General features: G+C 48.4%; 9 protein-coding genes across 9 annotated transcripts; 6 read left to right on the top strand and 3 right to left on the bottom strand.

Annotated features, from left to right (window-relative positions):
* Positions 1–1169: 1169 nt before the first annotated feature.
* Positions 1170–3374, bottom strand: FIESC28_07921 (uncharacterized protein; the record flags this gene model as incomplete). The annotated part of the gene is made up of 2 exons (XM_031162061.1): positions 1170–2160; positions 2212–3374. 2 exons carry the CDS (start codon positions 3372–3374, stop codon positions 1170–1172), a joined length of 2154 nt encoding a protein of 717 aa, XP_031013915.1.
* A 2260-nt stretch (positions 3375–5634) lies between these two features.
* On the top strand, positions 5635–6132 carry FIESC28_07920 (uncharacterized protein; the record flags this gene model as incomplete). Its single annotated transcript, XM_031162060.1, has 1 exon — positions 5635–6132. The coding sequence occupies one exon, from the start codon at positions 5635–5637 to the stop codon at positions 6130–6132; it is 498 nt and encodes a 165-aa protein (XP_031013914.1).
* A 711-nt stretch (positions 6133–6843) lies between these two features.
* Positions 6844–7975, top strand: FIESC28_07919 (uncharacterized protein; the record flags this gene model as incomplete). Its single annotated transcript, XM_031162059.1, has 2 exons — positions 6844–7277; positions 7327–7975. 2 exons carry the CDS (start codon positions 6844–6846, stop codon positions 7973–7975), a joined length of 1083 nt encoding a protein of 360 aa, XP_031013913.1.
* Positions 7976–9215: 1240 nt separating this feature from the next.
* FIESC28_07918 (uncharacterized protein) lies at positions 9216–10145 on the top strand (the record flags this gene model as incomplete). Its single annotated transcript, XM_031162058.1, has 1 exon — positions 9216–10145. The coding sequence occupies one exon, from the start codon at positions 9216–9218 to the stop codon at positions 10143–10145; it is 930 nt and encodes a 309-aa protein (XP_031013912.1).
* A 235-nt stretch (positions 10146–10380) lies between these two features.
* FIESC28_07917 (uncharacterized protein) lies at positions 10381–10911 on the bottom strand (the record flags this gene model as incomplete). The annotated part of the gene is made up of 1 exon (XM_031162057.1): positions 10381–10911. The coding sequence occupies one exon, from the start codon at positions 10909–10911 to the stop codon at positions 10381–10383; it is 531 nt and encodes a 176-aa protein (XP_031013911.1).
* A 625-nt stretch (positions 10912–11536) lies between these two features.
* On the top strand, positions 11537–12340 carry FIESC28_07916 (uncharacterized protein; the record flags this gene model as incomplete). Its single annotated transcript, XM_031162056.1, has 2 exons — positions 11537–11891; positions 11994–12340. The coding sequence occupies 2 exons, from the start codon at positions 11537–11539 to the stop codon at positions 12338–12340; spliced, it is 702 nt and encodes a 233-aa protein (XP_031013910.1).
* A 478-nt stretch (positions 12341–12818) lies between these two features.
* FIESC28_07915 (uncharacterized protein) lies at positions 12819–14535 on the top strand (the record flags this gene model as incomplete). Its single annotated transcript, XM_031162055.1, has 2 exons — positions 12819–13185; positions 13235–14535. The coding sequence occupies 2 exons, from the start codon at positions 12819–12821 to the stop codon at positions 14533–14535; spliced, it is 1668 nt and encodes a 555-aa protein (XP_031013909.1).
* Positions 14536–15706: 1171 nt separating this feature from the next.
* FIESC28_07914 (uncharacterized protein) lies at positions 15707–16717 on the top strand (the record flags this gene model as incomplete). Its single annotated transcript, XM_031162054.1, has 1 exon — positions 15707–16717. One exon carries the CDS (start codon positions 15707–15709, stop codon positions 16715–16717), a length of 1011 nt encoding a protein of 336 aa, XP_031013908.1.
* A 211-nt stretch (positions 16718–16928) lies between these two features.
* Positions 16929–17469, bottom strand: FIESC28_07913 (uncharacterized protein; the record flags this gene model as incomplete). The annotated part of the gene is made up of 2 exons (XM_031162053.1): positions 16929–17363; positions 17416–17469. The coding sequence occupies 2 exons, from the start codon at positions 17467–17469 to the stop codon at positions 16929–16931; spliced, it is 489 nt and encodes a 162-aa protein (XP_031013907.1).
* Between the last annotated feature and the right edge of the window lie 85 nt (positions 17470–17554).

Here is a 17554-nt window from a genome sequence, read left to right as displayed (position 1 = left end):
TTTTTTTTTTTTTTTTTTGGTGCTATTCAAGACGAAACTTGCATTCCTTTTCGTTAAAGCATTGCACCCCGTCCGTTAATTACATTAGCCACCTCCGCCACCGCATAGAATCCCCCTTCTGTCTCAGCCGCGCGACTATCGAATTGGCGCTTGGCAATATAGAGGATCGACATGGACCAAAAATGCTTCCGAAGAGTAAAGATTCACAGTAGGGGTCCAGTATTGCAGTTTGTAGTTGATGAAGAGCTCCGTAGTGGCGGTTACCAAAGCCATTAAGAGGTCATATCGAGGGTTAAAGCAAGTTTTAATCTGCTGGGTCTATAGTTGTTTCATGCTATAGGGCTCATTCATCCGAATCTTGGTCCTCTAAATCTGGACTCGGCGACAAAATCTCGAAAAGGCATCACAGCCAACAATCCCTCCTCCAGGTCCCCTGTTTCAAAACACATCTCTCCACTTCCCGCCGCACCACCAAACGGCATTCCACCTACATCATGCCTTTGCCGCCCGACAATATGCACTATCGGATAATTGTCAGTAAACTACATCATGTTGACTGATAATCCCAGCTATAGTCGCATTGAAAAGTCAACGTTACATATAGTATATCGTCTAAGAAAGAATAGTAAAAGAAACATCGCATCAGGTGAACATATTAATTCAGGGTGGTCATTTATGCGATCCTGCACCATTTGTTTCTGAAATCGTCCCTTCACATGATCGACGTCTCTTCATCACACGCTTCGTGTTTCACTCCGCATCCCACATCCCGCTGTTCATTTCCATCATTCCCTCCGTTTCAAACAATAGTCTTGAACCCTGCACATTCAACGATGTATCAAAAATCACAGACGATCGGGAACGATCCGACAAATAAAGAAACAGTATAATCATTGAAACTCCAAACTCATCTAAATGTGATCAAAATCGCTAGTCAACGCTCTTGACGATCATCCCTTTTTGGGTAATGCATCGCCGAATCTCAAATGTGCTCCGTGAGGTTGCACGAATGCATGCACCATGTCTCCAACATGCCACCAATGCTATAAGCTTCCTTGAAAACAGTCTAAGCATGCCTTTCCGTGTCATAAGTCGTTACAGCCAGCTCGAGATCGCCTGGCCCATTATTACTTGAATCCTTCGTATCGTCCCTCATTGCTGGCTCAGACCTAGATAAATCCTCCGTTCAGCTCGACGGGCTTCGCACTCTCAATAGTCTCAATACCCTCGACATCGGCGCCGAAATCCATAATCAAGATCTTGGGATCCTGTCCCGTGCTGACAATGCGACGGTAATCACTCTTTGCGCTCAAAACCCAGCTGGCATGCCACTTGGGAAAATCGAGCAGCTGATGTCCAGTCTCCATATCCCACACCTTGATGTCGGTGTCGTAGCTTCCACTGACCAGTCGACCACTCACACTGTCTATGTGTAGGCTGCGGACTAGGTTCTCGTGGGCACGCATCTCTCGCAAGCACTCGCCGGTGTTGGCATCCCAGATGCGGATCACCTTATCGTTACCGGCAGATGCGATGTACCGGCCATCTTCGGAGAATTGAGAGCAAGCCAGGCCCTTGGTGTGTCCTGTGAACTCTCGAATGTTCTTTCCGGTCTCAATGTTCCACAACTTGACGCGGAAATCTCCCGAGCAGGACACGATGGTGTTGCCCCGCATCTGTACGGCGTTGACAGGGCCGTTGTGACCTCGAAGCTGCTTGATCAAGTCACCAGTGTGGCGGTCCCAGACGCAAATGGTAAAGTCCTTGCTGCAAGTCACGATATGCTTGTCGTCGAAAGCGAGATCGAGAACGGCTGCTGTGTGATGTCGAAGTCGGCGGATAGGTTGGTATCCGGCGCGGACATCATAAACGATGCAGGTAGAGTCAGAGGATCCGGTTACGAGAATATCATCGTCGTACTGCAGGCACAGAATCGATGCCATGTGATGGGTCGGGAACGATCTAACGGCAGGCACAGAGAAGTTGGACTTTTCATTTTCAGAGGAGCCCGAAGCAAAGTGAGTAGGCTGGTCATCCTCGTCGTAAAGCACATCGGGCTCGTTGATGATCTCGTGAGGTCCGATGACAAGACTGCATTGAAGGGTATGCATATCCCAGATGCGGATAGTCTTGTCGCGGGAACCAGTGATGATTTTGTGTCTATTCAAGTTAGTAAACGGATTGCAAGATAGTACAGATGATATAACTTACTCGTCAAACTGCAGGCAATAGATACTATCCTTGTGCCCGTTCAGATAGACAGGTCTGGCCTTGCCAGTCTTCCATCGCTGGCTCAACTCCTGCTTGACACGGTAGATTTCTCTCCAGTCGTTGACAGGTGAAACAGCAGGAACTCCGAGGCCACTTCCAGGCGCAACGGGCTCACTGGTGGCATAGGTGGTGGTTGTCTCCCGAAGGCAAGACTCACGCCAGATGTGTTGGTTACTAACGATCTTGTTCCAGTTCTTGCAAACCGCGGCAGCCTTGGTGAGAGCAGAAGCATCGAGGTTCGCCAGAACATGAATGGCGAGCTCGGCAGGAAGTCTGGAGATGAAGTCGATTGTGCTGATAGCGATGTTCTCCTCCGTCTCGTCCTCGCAATCGGCACCGGGGAGGGTGACTGTGATTCCAATACCGCTCTCTCGGTCGTTGCTCTCGTCGTTGGTGCTGGGGTTCAACCACATGTTGTAGAGACCTTGACGAGCAAGGTACTCGTTCTGCATAGCTGCTGATGCCTTTGCAGCAGCTCCGGAGTTGCTAGGGATGACAGGCGGCTCACCATTGTAACCAGGAATCGGCAGGTGAGAGGTGTTATCGTAGTTATAGTTGGCATGCTCGCGGTTGAATTCGAAGCCGTAGATGGATCGTGAACGACGCATGGTGGCTTGTCGAAGTCGACTCCAGGTGGAGTGCGCCCCGTTGTAAGAAGTCGTAGGTCGGCTGGCCTCAGCATCTTCGTGTGTATCCTCAGCGATAGAGGGTCGACGATGGACAATACGGTTGATAGACAGCGAAGCCCGTCGGAACATGCCCTTAATCTGCTTAGCACCGGGGGTATGGAAACCGTGATGTTGGTTCGAGTCGTGCATGTCGTCTTCGTGGTCGTCGATAGCGAGATCGGTAAAATGTCGAGATAAGTTTTGCGAGTTATGCTCATGACCAAAGGCAAAAGATTTGGGACGTCGCCAAGGCATGGAAAGGCTCATGCTGCGGTTTCGTTGGGGCTGAGGTTGAGGTGTGTGGATGGTGCCTGCTTCGCTGGCAACGTGTGACTTGGCTGTTGAATCAACCATGGTAGACGACTCGGATGGAGATTCCATCATCGCTTCCTGAGCAGGAGCCCAGTCGCTGACGTTAAAGATGCGCTTGGACATATTTCTGGGTCTTGAATCGAGATTGGTGAAAGATTGTATTAAAGCGAGACAAAGATGGTAGAGATGCGGATATAGATAGGCGGAGATGGAATTAAGGAATGTCGGTTATCGACTCGAACCGGCCGATTAAGAATATACTACGAGCTGAAGGAATGCGCTCGCTTGTTATAATCCAGGATATATATGTATGTCGGGAGTTGTTTACTGTTGGTCGCAAAGGCGGTCGCGGGTCTTCTCGTTAAGCTTCTCGGCCTTGTTTTTGGGCCCGAACCGTTGCTCGTGCGGTGCGATTGGGTTTCAATCAAGAGTACAACAACAAGTTCAAAGAAAGAGACTTTCAACAACTTGATCCTCGTTATGACCGTTTGTGACACGCTGTTTTCAATCTCAAAGAAAAGAAACAACAGCAGGACGAAAAAAGGAGGAAAGGAATGAGGGTTGTATGTGAGGGAGAGATGACAGGCCTTGTTGAAGAGTAAAGAAAAAAAGGCGTTGCAGCGATTAGCAATCCCGGCTCAGATAAAGGAACAGGAACAGGGGGGGTTCACTAAGTTAAATTTTTAAAATTCAACGAACATGGAACAATGCAAGTCTTTTGATTCGTAGTGAGTTTGACTGACTTTTCCCTTTTCTCATAGCGAGTCAGAAGAACGGGATGATCAGGGGAATTGTAGGTAAGGCAAAGGTCGTCCCTTAACAGGATCTCCTACAAATTCAAGGCGAGACACGTTACGGATGGACTCTTGGCAGGTGATGTAAGGCGGTTTTCTTGACTCTTGACTAGGGTCATGCTTCGCAGCTTCAGGCGGTTTCTAACGCCATCTTCAGCACACTAGAACACTAGCGCTGTCCCAGAAGAAGCCTTGGAATGCGGGAAGAGGCCGATTCTTGGTTTTCCCGGTGGAGGTGGATCGTACGGTTCCAGTTTTCTCGGGGGCCGCGATAGTAGAGAGAAGTCATCTCGGTCCGGTGAATACTATGTCAAGTAGTTACGAAGATGAGATCACTCAGTGATACAAGTTGCCTTCTCTTTGTTACACTGAAGCGGTGAAAACAAAGTCTCTTGAACTAACAACGCTGTGGCTATCCGCCCCTCCCCACCAACCCAGCTCCAGCTCCTTCAGCCATGACCGCCGGGTTGGAAACGGAAACTGGGGGAGGAGAAACTCTTGTCACTGGTGGCGATGGCTAGATCGTTATCGGGATCCTTATTCCCGGGTCTAGAAATCTGAAATGAAATCTCAGTCCAGAGTCTTGGGGTTGTTTACGAGTCAACACACCGTACATCATAATTCCATCAATGTCATCGCTCATTTCGCCTTTGCAGTTGGTCAGCTCGTAAGAAGAGTCAACAAGAGTCTGTGTAACACAGTTTCACCATCAAGAGTCCAGGGTGGTCGATAGTACCCCAACAACCCCCAAAACATACCCCAGATTTTAATGGGCTGTCTTTTACTGGCCAGCGGTCTAGATTTACAGGGATCAAATAATTTGCTTTTAGGACCCTGATTAACTTCCTACAAACTTTAATAAACAAAGGCTTTCCTCATGACTGCTTGTTGACGCAAGGTAGTCTTACCGCGCTTGGACTCCTAACAGTTTCTAAGCCTGTGGAAATTGGAGACGGTGAAGATTCTGTTTGTTCTATAGGAAGTGATCGACAAGCGTTGAGAAAGGCTCATCTCAACTGACTGGAACTTTCAACAGATAGACCGATACCGGATCTTATCCGGTGTCGCCTTCCAAATATTTCTGGACTGTGCATTTCCCCTCGAACTTTGGAATGATCTTGTTCAGTCTCACCTGATTCTGAGTTTGATCTGAAGCTTATTTGAGACAAGAACATTGAAATGGGATAAAAGTCGTCTAGATTGTCTTCGGCATGACACTTACCCTATGTCACCAAACATAAGGCTATCCCAAATGGTGAAAGCTCAAATGTTTCTCACAAGTAACCTTTCCATCAGCTTGGGAAATAACACATAATATCGTATTCAAGATCTTAAAAGAACAGTATCATGATATCTGCGGTTCACTGTTGTCTTGGTTACCCTTCATCGTAGGGCTGTCGTGGGGAAGACAGTGGATCAAGTTTTTCCCGCTTAAGGATCCATACAAGTTTTTGAGATATCAACCGAAAACACCACGTTGCGACATCACCATACTCGCCTTCACAACTTAATTGGACACCATCACTTACCAATCAAGCACCACCACTTACCTCACACCCAATTGAGCTGTACCGCTCACTCACGACACCATGGAAGCTACCGTGCAAGCTACAAGAAGGCCAGCCTCAGTGGCTTTCCGCATCCACCCCCTCTACCGCATCTTCTTCCTCGTTCTCGAGCCCATCTCCGCCCTAGTCGGCGCCTTCTACACGCACTTCCGCCAAGAAACATACCTCTCTCTGCTCAACGCCGCCTCAGCACCCACCCAAGCGCCAAAAGCCACTTCCGTCGCCATGTCGCAGTTGTCCAACATGTACATGTTCTTCGCGCTCAACGAGGCTCTGGTTTTGCGGTCTACGCCTGATTTGAGGGTTTGGAAGACGGTGCTGCTCGTGCTTCTTATCGCGGATGTGGGACACTTGTTTTCGATGAGTGAGCTTGGTTCGTCGATTTATTGGGATTTTAGGGCGTGGAATGCTAGTGACTGGGGAAATGTCCCTTGGGTTTATGGTGGGATGCTTATGAGGATTTGTTTCTTGATGGGAATTGGGTTGGGAGAGTCCAAGGTTTTGAAGAGGAAGGTTTAGAGTCTAGAAATTCGGGGTTTATGATAGCGAGATGTTCGGTTTTAGATACCGAATTGTTGAAGATTCGGGGAATTAAAAGAAAAGACTGGGATTTAATATTATTTGACTGTGCCTTTATGAGACATGATATAAGAGTCTAGAGCCCATGATGTTCTCTAAAGAATACCCCAATAGAACTCTGGTGTCAGACAAACAAGCTTAATCCGATGCATCGCAGCCCTCATGATCAGTTCCCCCACGATCTTTGTGGAGGAACTGAACGAGTCTCCACTACCCTCACGATAATCCGAGCTCTCATGTCCAGAGTCATGATGGACCACAATTGTTTACCATCCAATCATGTCTCACCATCGGCTGTCGGCTATCGCATGTCGCTTACAACCAGAGACGTTCAACTCTACTGCAGGTCGGCATATCGGCCGAAACCCCCAAACCACGTAAAAGAATGTCCCCCAAAGTCGCGCTCGAATCATTGTCGTTCATGATGGAGGGGTTGACCGGGTTGTTGACTTGTTCTGCCCCTCATTGCGATGCGACGTAAATGGCAGTCGACGCGATGAGGGGTTGAGCTTGGGGGTTAAGGCCATGAGGAGGAGAAGTTTATAAAGATTGACGATGTTCCAATCTTGCCATTGACTCTTGTTTTCTTCTTCCTCTCTCTCCCTCTTCCCTCTCTCATAAATACCCAAACAACTCTACATCTCACACATCATGTCTGTTCCCGACAAGTTCCAGGGCTTCCAGTCTCCCAGCGCCGAGCACTGGACCGACTTCCAGAAGAACGCATTCGAGCCTCGTCCCTTTGGCGAGTACGATGTCGACATCAAGGTTGAGTGCTGCGGTGTCTGCGCCAGTGATCGTCACACCATCAGCGGCGACTGGGGTGCCTGCCCTTACCCTCTCGCTGTCGGCCACGAGGTTGTCGGCAAGGTCCTTCGTGTAGGCGACAAGGTCACCCTCGCCAAGGTCGGTGATCGTGTTGGTGCTGGTGCGCAGGTTTGGTCGTGCCAGGACTGCCGTCAGTGCAAGAATGACAACGAGACCTACTGTAAGGATCAGATTGATGCTTATGGCGCTGATTACCTTGACACTGGGTTCAAGACTCAGGGTGGTTACTCTTCTCACAGCCGAGTGCACGAGTACTGGTAAGTACACATGAGTCTCTACTTGAGACGTAACTGACTTGTCTCGTAGGGTCTACCCCATCCCCGAGGCACTGTCCAGCACTCAAGCTGCTCCCATGCTCTGCGCCGGTATCACCGTCTACAGCCCGCTGAAGCGTCTCGGTGCCGGCCCCGGAAAGAAGGTTGGTATCGTCGGTATCGGTGGTCTCGGCCACTACGGTGTCATCTTCGCCAAGGCCCTCGGCGCCGAAGTCTGGGCCATCTCCCGATCCCGCGCCAAGGAGGCCGACGCTAAGAAGATGGGCGCCGATGGCTTCTTGGCCACCGGCGAGGACAACTGGACCGAGGGCCACAAGATGTCCTTCGACATCATCATCAACACAGCCACCTCGTTCGAGGGCTTCGCTCTCAGCGAGTACCTCAGCCTTCTCGACATCCACGGCCACTGGAACTCGGTCGGTCTTCCTGGTGGTGACGGTATCCAGATCCGCAACCAGGACTTTATCAACAACGGTTGCTACATCGGCACATCTCACTTGGGTAGCCGACGTGAGATGCTCGAGATGCTTCAGCTCGCTGCTGACAAGGGACTCAAGTCGTGGATTGAGGAGATTCCCATCTCCAAGGAGGGTCTTCAGCAGGCTATGGAGGCATTGAGGACGAGCTCTGTTCGTTACCGATCTTGCATGACAGGATACGATGAGGCTTTCGGTGCTTAAGAGGATGATTAAATAAAAGAAAAGAGTAGAGCGAGTTTATGAGTTTATGACAGATAGCGGAGCGAGAAGCTCTTGTTAGTTGAGAGAATACACCTTGATAGGACACTGATCAAGCACCTTGATGGTTTGAATGACGAACATCTACTATCTACTATGTTATGTGATTGTCGCAATGAATTGATGAATTGACTTTAGTATACATTGAGTAACGCTGGACAAGCGAGTGTGTACAGTTGTAAGCTAGTTGCTCGCAAAGTCTGCTTAAAAATCCATTCTGTTTGCCAGCCATTGAATGCGTCTTTCAGCTTCAAGATGGCGCATCGTGAAGTGTGAAGTTTAGCGTAGTTCCATTATTAGGCCTACAAAGCTTAGCCTATTCTATTCCACTAAACGAGCTCCGCCATCCATCCACCCATCCATCCTTACCTTCATGTGGGGTCTCCATGTTATTTCTCCAGCATCACTCACTCTTGTCACTTCATTTCTGTAGGGCTGTGACAATCAACGCCGTTACGCCCTTCAGTCTGATGTAAAGACAGGGCATCAAGTAACATGCCATCGGGGGATCTCTGCATCTGACCGAAACCGCAACCTTCTCAAGGCACTGGGCTGCAAATAACGGCCATCTTCTTTTTGAGGTTCCTCAAGCTAGTCCATTTGTATCACCCCAGACATCTGAACCCACCTCCACGTTTTTCAGACCATACCTAATCTGCCTTGCCGAAAATTCAAGCCGTTGGAGAAAGACGGAGATAGACGGACATCGTTCGTGACTCAACAAGCCGGTATAAGCAGCATATCAAAGAAGGCTTTTTTGTTAGAGTCAATTTGGGACTCGCCGTGAGTATGGGAGATGTGATTAGCAATGCGTCAGGGTAAGAGTCATTGCTGTGGGCTGGGAGATTTTCTTCCAGTTGAGGGATTGTTTATAATGAAGAGTGTCGCCCCTTGGTTTTGGTGATACCTTCAGACTTCAGTTACACACTCTTCAGACAATCTCAATAAACACAACTCGACAATCACTTGGCTCTTCACTACTTTCCTCATTGAACTCAATTCATCATCGAGTATCCTCAACAGGTTTCTACTTGACACCAATTGTTTGGTCACCATCATGTAAGTTACACCATCTACAACTAGATCTTCACAACTAACAACAAACAGGGGACAATCATCAACATCTTCCACATCATCCATCTCAAGATCACCCGCCTCAAGCACAAGAAGCACATCATCAACCATGGATCTCAGACTTCGCTTCAGCCGCTCCGTCAGCAAGACAGAGATCTCCTCAGTCGGCATCTCCCCATTAACCTCAGCAGCCTTCGCAATCTACACAGCAGCACAAACAGCCCAATCCTGGATCGACGTCTTTGACCCCAAGAACGGAAACGGCTACTCCAAGACGAGCGGCTCTCGCGCTGTCTTCTCGGCTCAGGGGTCTCGTTTGGCGACTGTGAGAGATTGGACTGTTCAGCTTCAGGGAGGTGTTGATTTTCACCACTCCAGCACTGTTTTCCTAAGGGACTACGTGAGTGGGAAGACTGTGCACGAACTCAAGGAGGCTAAGGGCGAGCCTATCGCTTGGAGCAGAGATGGAAGGCTCATTGCTGTTGGAGAGGCGAAGGATCGTGTTGGAGTTTGGGATGTCAAGAGTGGGACGCGAGTTGGAAGGGTTCTGAGCCACATCGACGCAATCACCCACGCTGCTTTCCTCCCTGATTCTAGCCTTGTCACAGCCTCTCGCGATGGAACACTAAGAATCACCAACACGACGACTTGCAAGACGATGCGCCGTCTCGAAATCGATGGGTCAAACAACCCCCGCGCTCTAGCCGTAAGCCCCAACGGCCGCCGCATCGTTTCAGTCTGGGGAACAAACGTCCACATCTGGATCCCCTCAGCCAATGACTTGACATCCTACAATCTCAACGCGGTGCGAAGCTGCGAGGGATGGCCACTGGCTATCTCGCCCGACTGCCGCTACATGCTCTGCAGAACCGAGGACGGCTTTGACATTATGGATGTTGCGACGGGATCGGTCATCTATGAGGAGATAATGGAGGAGATGGTAATGTCTGGGGCTTTCGCTGAGGATAGTAACAGCTTGGTGCTTGGAAGGATGGACGGAGTTGTGGAAGTAAGGGATGTTCTTGACAGGAGGGCTTGAAAAGTTGTGATACCCTGATATACAGATTGTAATTTGCTTTTGTAGACAAGATTGGGCTAGAAACAAGGCTTTAGGAACAGGCGTTTTTGAGTTAGGTACCTATTCAACACAATAATACATAAGAGCATATGCCAGGCTCTCAACAGCGATATATGTCCATGATGCCGTTGTTTGCAAGTGAGAGGGGCTGACTGTGGGTGCGTTTCCTGCTCTGTTACCTCCAACTATGTCAGACTCAGACCGTGCCAGAACTCGCAGACCGTCCTCTCAGAACCGCAACGATAGCTTTCATAGTAATTCGTCGATCATCCTCCCAAGACACAACAGCCTCGACCTCATCGAACCGTTTCCAAACAGCTTCGAAATCTTCGTTCTCCTGCTGCGTTCCCTCTACTGGAGGAATAGTAGAGTCCGCCATACCGACATACCAGAAGATAATCTTGAGACCCCCCTTCGTCATACGCTGAGAAACGGCAATCGGCTCAGTGATGGCCTTTGGACGATCTTGGCCTTGGGGCGAGGTAGCTTGTGAATCGATAGCGACAGGGAAGAATTGCACTTTCACTCCTGTCTCTTCATACGTCTCTCGGAGAGCTGTCTCTTCTAGATTTTCGCCCACATCTTTTCGGCCCTTGGGAAGCATGTATTCTCCATTCTTTCGCATGCGAATGAGCAGGACTTTGGCCTTTTTGAGATCTATTGTCACGGTGCCGCAGCTGATGGCGAACTGGTCTGAGAAGAAGAGACTTCTTTCCATAGACGCCATGTTTTGGTATCTATTTATTGTCAGTAAATCACATTCATAGACAAACATATGAGACTTTACTATTTCGCGCCTGCAAGGATATTGAATCGTGGAGGAAGTGAGAGAAGTTGCGTTGTTAGGCAGAAGTAGTATCACTGTTATGTTTCATGACTCAGCAGAGCTAACCTTTGCATTTCGCGTTATCGATACTCGTACTCAGAACAAGCTTCTAATTCCTCTGCATTGCTGCTAAAAGAGTAAAGGTACAAATTACCAGCGAAACTGTGCGTAGTGCCCATCGTAGTAGTTCTTCGACCGAGTTAATTGTCGAATAAGTAATTACTCAAGTCCAGATTATCCCAGCGTCATGAATGACAACGGCACCATGTCTAAAATGTCAGTGATTCTTACTTATGTTGTTGTCTGTTAGAAGAGGTTTTACACGATGAATCTCTGTCCCGGGATGTGGTAGAGCCAAGGAATATAATCCTTGTTGCTCTGTAAGCTGACTATGCAAGCATTAGTTCAAAGGATCAATCCAAGCTTGTTATTAGCCGGTTATATAAATAATCTGTCCTGACTTATCCTTCATCCGGTTTCTCCTCTGCCTGTCTTAACGTTAATATTCACATCTCAAGCCATCAAAATGGCGCCCTCAACAGCAACAAAAAAAGTCACACCTCAGAGCATCAAGGACGAAAAACGATGGGTCCAGCGCCTGAACCTCTTCCTAAGCCCCTTCTGGATAACCGCCGTAGCATTCGCGATGCTCAGCGGTATAATGCACAGTTGGCACGATATGGACTACATCCTCTTCTCAATAGCAGTCGCAACACCGCCAATTCTCTTCCCAGCACTACTATCCAAAAAGGCCGGCCGTCCATGGTATCGCAGATACTGGTTTAAGCTTAACGTCTGGGTTGTTATCATCGTCTGTCTCGGAACTTACTTCACGTCGCACTACTTCTTTGATCTCATGGGTATGCGGTACAAGTTCCCTTGTAAGTGGAACTTTAGCTCTGCTGTTGTGGGAAGGACTGGGGGGCAGGTTCCCCTGTTTTTGTATCCTCTTACGCATGCGTACTTCATGACATACTATACAGTTCTCATGATGGCGGAGAGTACGATTGTGCAAGCTTTGCAACCTGGACGCTTGGGAAGGGCTATTGTGGTGGTCGCTCTATCTTACAGTGTTGCCGTCGGAGAGACATTCTTCATGTCGAGTCCTCTACTTTCAGATTGGTTCTACTATGAGAAGACGCATTGGATGATGACTGTTGGGTCTTTGGGATATATGGCTTTTTTCGTTACAGGGCTCCCAATGGTTAATCGCATTGACAGCAAGGGGGAAGATTGGCCTCTCAGTCGGGTTGTTGTCGAAGCTTTGGCGACTTTCATGTCGATTCTAGTGCTATTTGAGATTTGGGCAAAGGTCGTAGGTCCTCTTTGAGTGTCTTCGGTGAGATATATACCGAGAAGAGGGACCGTGGGGACTAAGATTGAGGAGGTCAGTTTATCTCTTGCTGGACAGGCGAGATTGATGCTTCGGTTCAATAAGTCGGTCTAGGTCATAGATATACAATGCAAATTGGATCAACCTGTAATGAAGTGAGGTAGTTGCTGGCTCGAAGATATATTCGATTGATGCCAAGTCAGTGGTCATACTTAAACAAAGGATGTGACTAGGGGTGAAGCATTGCACAAGGATCGGAAACTCTGGGGTTTTAGATGCCGAACCGAAACCCCGGACCGGGAATGTGGAGAGAATCTGGAGGTCCGATATACCGGGGGAACTAAGAGATCTATCAGATCTAGATTTCAATTGTGGGGGAAACTGTTGGCTTAAATAGATAACATCTCTCGAAACAAGAGCCAAGCTTCAATCAGATTGTTCTGTTTAGCCAGCCCAGCGAAGGGTTTAATTCACAATGGCAGACACAAAAGACTACCCCAACCTCGAAGCAGTCATCTCAACAGACCACATTGAGAAGACTCAAGTAACTCAAAACGATGGCCATGGTCATATTGAAGGAAACGCCCTTCTAGTCGACAAAAAGGGCGAAGTCCGCAAGATTCCTGTTCCATCTTCAGACCCTAATGATCCTCTCAACTTTCGACCATGGGAAAAGTACGGACTTGTCTTTTGCTGTTGCTGGTTCTCTGTTATGGGTCTCTCAGTGGCCAGTGGACTTGGAGCTATTCTGAATGTTTTCTTTGAGATGTATATTCCTCAGGGATATAACTCGGATCAAGTTGTGCTACTTATTACGTTGCCGACTTTGTTTATTGGTCTTGGTAAGTAGATCTCAATATGTTGGAGTGAAGTGAGACTTACATGTGCTAGGAAACTACATCATTCTTCCATTATCCCTCGCCTTTGGCCGTCGTCCTATCTTTCTTATCTCGGTGATTGTTCTCTTCGCGGCCAGCATCGCGGCAGCTACACAGAACAGTTACAATGGCCATCTCGCCGCCCGTATAATCCAAGGCACCGCAACTGGCGCATCCGAATCTCTCCTTCCTCTCATGCTAACAGAAGTAACATTCCTCCACGAACGTGCCTTCATTTTCGGTCTTTACTGGATGTTACAGAACGCTCTCTCTTCATCCCTCAACCTTGCATCTTCCTACATCAACGCTGACCTCGGCTGGCGCTGGTACTACTGGGTCTTCACCATCACAGTGGGAGTCGGTTTGGTTATTGCTTTCTTCCTGGGCTTTGAGACGCAGTTTACAAGACCCGCTGCCTCGCTCGATGGCCAACTTGTCGTTACGGATGAGTTTGGCGTTACAAGGGTCATTCCTGATTCGGAGGCTCAAGCTTATCTGGAAGAGATGTCGAGATCTGGATTAACACCTCCAGGTGCTGAGAACTCGGACGAGAACATTGAGCGTAAGACTTACTTGCAGCGTCTTCAACCGTGGTCCAAGCCCTCTTCGCAGCCAGTACGAGTTATCCTTCTGAGCTGGAAGTACATGATCACTTCGTTCGCATCACCCGGTATCTTATACGCCGTTCTTACATCCTCCATTGCTCTCGGTTGTGGTGTGGGCATGTCTTTGACCTACAATACAGTCTTGATGGGTGAGTATCACTGGCAAGCCAAGGATATTGGTTTGGTCAACGTCGGCGGAGCGATTGGAGCGATAATCGCCATGTTATACTGCACATTCGTTGCCAACCCATTCGTCATGTGGATGGCCCGTCGCAACCGCGGTATTCACCAGCCCGAGCATCACCTCATCACTCTCGCTCCGGCCGCAGTCATCGGCACAGCCATGCTTCTTCTATATGGCTTCACTGCCGGGGGCGGAGCGACATGGTGGGGACCTTATCTCGGATGGACCATCTTCCAATACTCCTTCACGACTGTTCTCATCGTTTCTACCACTTTTGCTTCTGAAGCGGCCCCCAAACATCCCGGTCCTGCGATCGTTACTGTTGTTGGAACCAAGAATGTCATCTCTTTTGGAGTCACGTATGGATTGACACCTATGGTGGAAGAGCATGGGTACCCATGGGCCTTTGGTGTGTTAGCTGGTATCTTTGCTATTATCTTTCTTTTAGGTATTCCTGTTTGTATCTGGAATCCTAAGTGGAGGGCTTATATTGCATCAAGGGAGGCGAAGAAGGGTGCAGACTAGAATTGGTTCTTATACGAACTTGAGTATAGAAGTGTTGAGATATAGGTCTCAACAGCCACTAGAATAGCATCAATTTGTGGTTTTCAACAAGAAGAACATGGTCCCGAACCGACCTCAGCCGAACCGAAAGCTGGAGACCAATATATCATATACATAGCTACTTCAGCTGACAACCACATCCACACGGTTATAGTCTTTCTCTTGAACCCCATAAACCAACTCATGTTTACTTCTAGATACTGAATCCGTTCAGTCACATAAAGGCAGATTATGACGGCTCCCGATATCGCTTCCGGGCCTCCAGAGAACCGATCCCCGCAGGTGGGCCAAAGAAAAAGCGAGACTTAGCTAAGGGTATCATAAGAATTAGGATAATCTACCTTAAGCTTAGTGCCTAAGTAAGTCTAAGTTATTTTGTTGATAGACTTCTATATCGTGGTTATTTTTCGGACCGCATGCCCCGGAAACCGGTAGAAGCGGGTCCCGTTCCTCCGTGTCCCGACCCGAATCATGGGCGCTTCGGGCAATAGATAAGGTGGTGGTACAGACTATGAGTAGGCAGTCTAATAAGGTCATCTCTTATGTCGTTTTGTGATTTACTACTTTGTGACTTCACTCCGTTTGCTTGGGACAAAACCATCGACTTCTGGTTTACTGTCGGCCGGCTTTCCACTGTCTTACAGACGGCGTTTCGCACCAATTGAGACGAATCAATTACTATTAACACCGTTCTGGACTCTCTAATATCAACTATCATTCGATTGGACGTTTCCTAGTTGACGTCTATGATAGGTGGTCTTGGCGGAGTTTGCAGACGTTATTTCCGACAGCACTCAAAGGTCCTGTCAAACTTGCATGAGATGGCTAGGCCACGCTAACCTCAAGTCGTATTCACGGACATCAAGGATTTGCTTGATCTTAGACCTATCCAATGTAACTATCGACAGATGATGCATCAATCAGAGAACAGTCTGTTGTGTTAACATGCGCTAACCTCCTGTCGTATTCAGAATGTCTCAGTATCGTCATTGACTTCATTGACATCGCAGTGTTGTGTGAAGTCCTCTTTTCGAGAACTGACTATATATAAGAGCCATCGATAGATTCCCATAGATTGATAGACTATATCTGTCAGAATTACTAGACAACTCATCCATTCATACATACAATCATGCCTGAGAACAAAGCTGCATTTCTCACCGCTCAGAACGCTCCCCTCGAGGTTAAACCCTCTCCCTATCCTGATCCCCAAGACGACGAAGTCATACTCAAAAATCATGCAATCTCCCTCAACCCAGTCGACTGTGCCCAACAAAAGCTCGGTACTGCCTTTCCATGGCTCAAGTTCCCAGCTATACTAGGCTGCGATGTCGCAGGACAAGTCGTAGCCGTCGGCTCTGGCGTTACCAAGTTCAAAGTCGGTGATCGTGTCGCTGGGTATCACATGGGTACTTTCCAAGAATACGTTCCTGTGAGCGAACACTCTTGTGCCAAAGTACCCGAGAACATCAGCCATGAGAAAGCGGCTACACTTCCGCTGTGCTTGAGTGTTGCTGTCAAGGCGCTCTTCCACCCGGAATATCTGGCACTTGATCTTCCCACTCCTAACACTAAGGCTAGTGGGAAAGTCATTCTTGTCTGGGGAGGATCTACCAGTGTCGGCTGCAATATCATTCAACTTTCCAAAGCAGCTGGGTTCGAAGTCATCACCACTGCGTCGCCGAGAAACTTCGAGTATCTCAAGAAACTAGGTGCCAGTCAAGTCTTTGACTACAATTCATCTACAGTCAAAGAAGATCTCCTTGCGGCAGTTAAGGGGAAGACTGTTGCCGGGTCTATCGCAAACGGAGGTCTGGAAGTTTCGCAATATGCTTCAATCGTCGATACTTGTGCAGCTGTCGCTCTGAGTTCGTCTGACAACTCTAAGCTTGTGCCTTTAACGATGGTGCCTCGCTTTGAGTTGCCAGAAGGTGTTGAAACCAAGTTTGTCGTACCATTGTCGACAGACAGGGAACTCTCTTCATGGATCTATAACGACTACATTTCGGGCGAGTTGGCAAATGGGAAATTTATTCCGGCGCCGGAGGCTAAGGTTGTTGGCCATGGGCTTGAGGCTCTTCAATCTGCTATGGACACTCTCAATGCTGGGGTATCAGCAAAGAAGATTGTGGTAACAATGTAACTCGAACTAAAGGCGACACATTAGGGGAGGATGATTGGCTTCATAGGTAACCCTTTGCGATTTCTTTTAAATACACTGTTTCAAATGTCGTACTATGTAGTAGGTATTTGCTTATACCAGCTCCAACTAATTGCACAACTGTGTGAAGTTATCGCCTTGTAGGTGACACGTCCCTCAAGCACCACACCTAATCCTCTCATACGAGTACATCCTACTGCGAAGCAGCCAAAGCCTTGACAACAGCCTCCAAAGCCCGACGATCCGCGCCCCTAATTCTATCAACAAGTCCATTCTGATTCACATTGACCGAATGCCCACTGGGCAAGCCCTCAACAGCAACACCCTTGGGCACACCATCTGTGAAGAAGACAAAAGTCGGCATAGCCGAGATTCCATACTTGGAAGCAACATCCTTGACATGATCGGTATTGACCTTTGCAAAAGCAAGATGACCAGCGGAAGCGTGCCTGTCAGCGAGGGAGGAAAAGACCGGGGCAATGGCACGACACGGCGGGCACCAGTCGGCGTAGAAATCTACTACGACATGTTTGTTTGAGGTGAGGACGCTGTTCAGCTCTGAAGCCTGTGAGATTTTGTTCACTTTGCCTGAGGTCTCGGGGATGGGTGAGCGATCCGCGAAGACAGCCTGGAATGTCAATTAGTTTGGTGTATGAGTAGGTTCAGGAAGCTTCACTTACCCGTCCAACCATGAAAATAATGAAAAGGCCGAGAATGAGATATATGGTCTCCATTTTCACTGAATGTTGTGTCGTTAGGTGATGTGAGTGGGAGTGTAAGTGAGTGGTTTCAGTTCCTAGCCTCCAGAAGCCACAGTAC

This window comes from Fusarium coffeatum (assembly GCF_003316985.1).
Source record: "Fusarium coffeatum strain FIESC_28 chromosome Unknown BRIP53273_contig_178, whole genome shotgun sequence".
Classification (NCBI taxonomy): domain Eukaryota; kingdom Fungi; phylum Ascomycota; class Sordariomycetes; order Hypocreales; family Nectriaceae; genus Fusarium; species Fusarium coffeatum.
The sequence above is the reverse complement of the archived record's forward strand: the minus strand, read 5'-3'. Positions and strand labels throughout refer to the sequence as shown.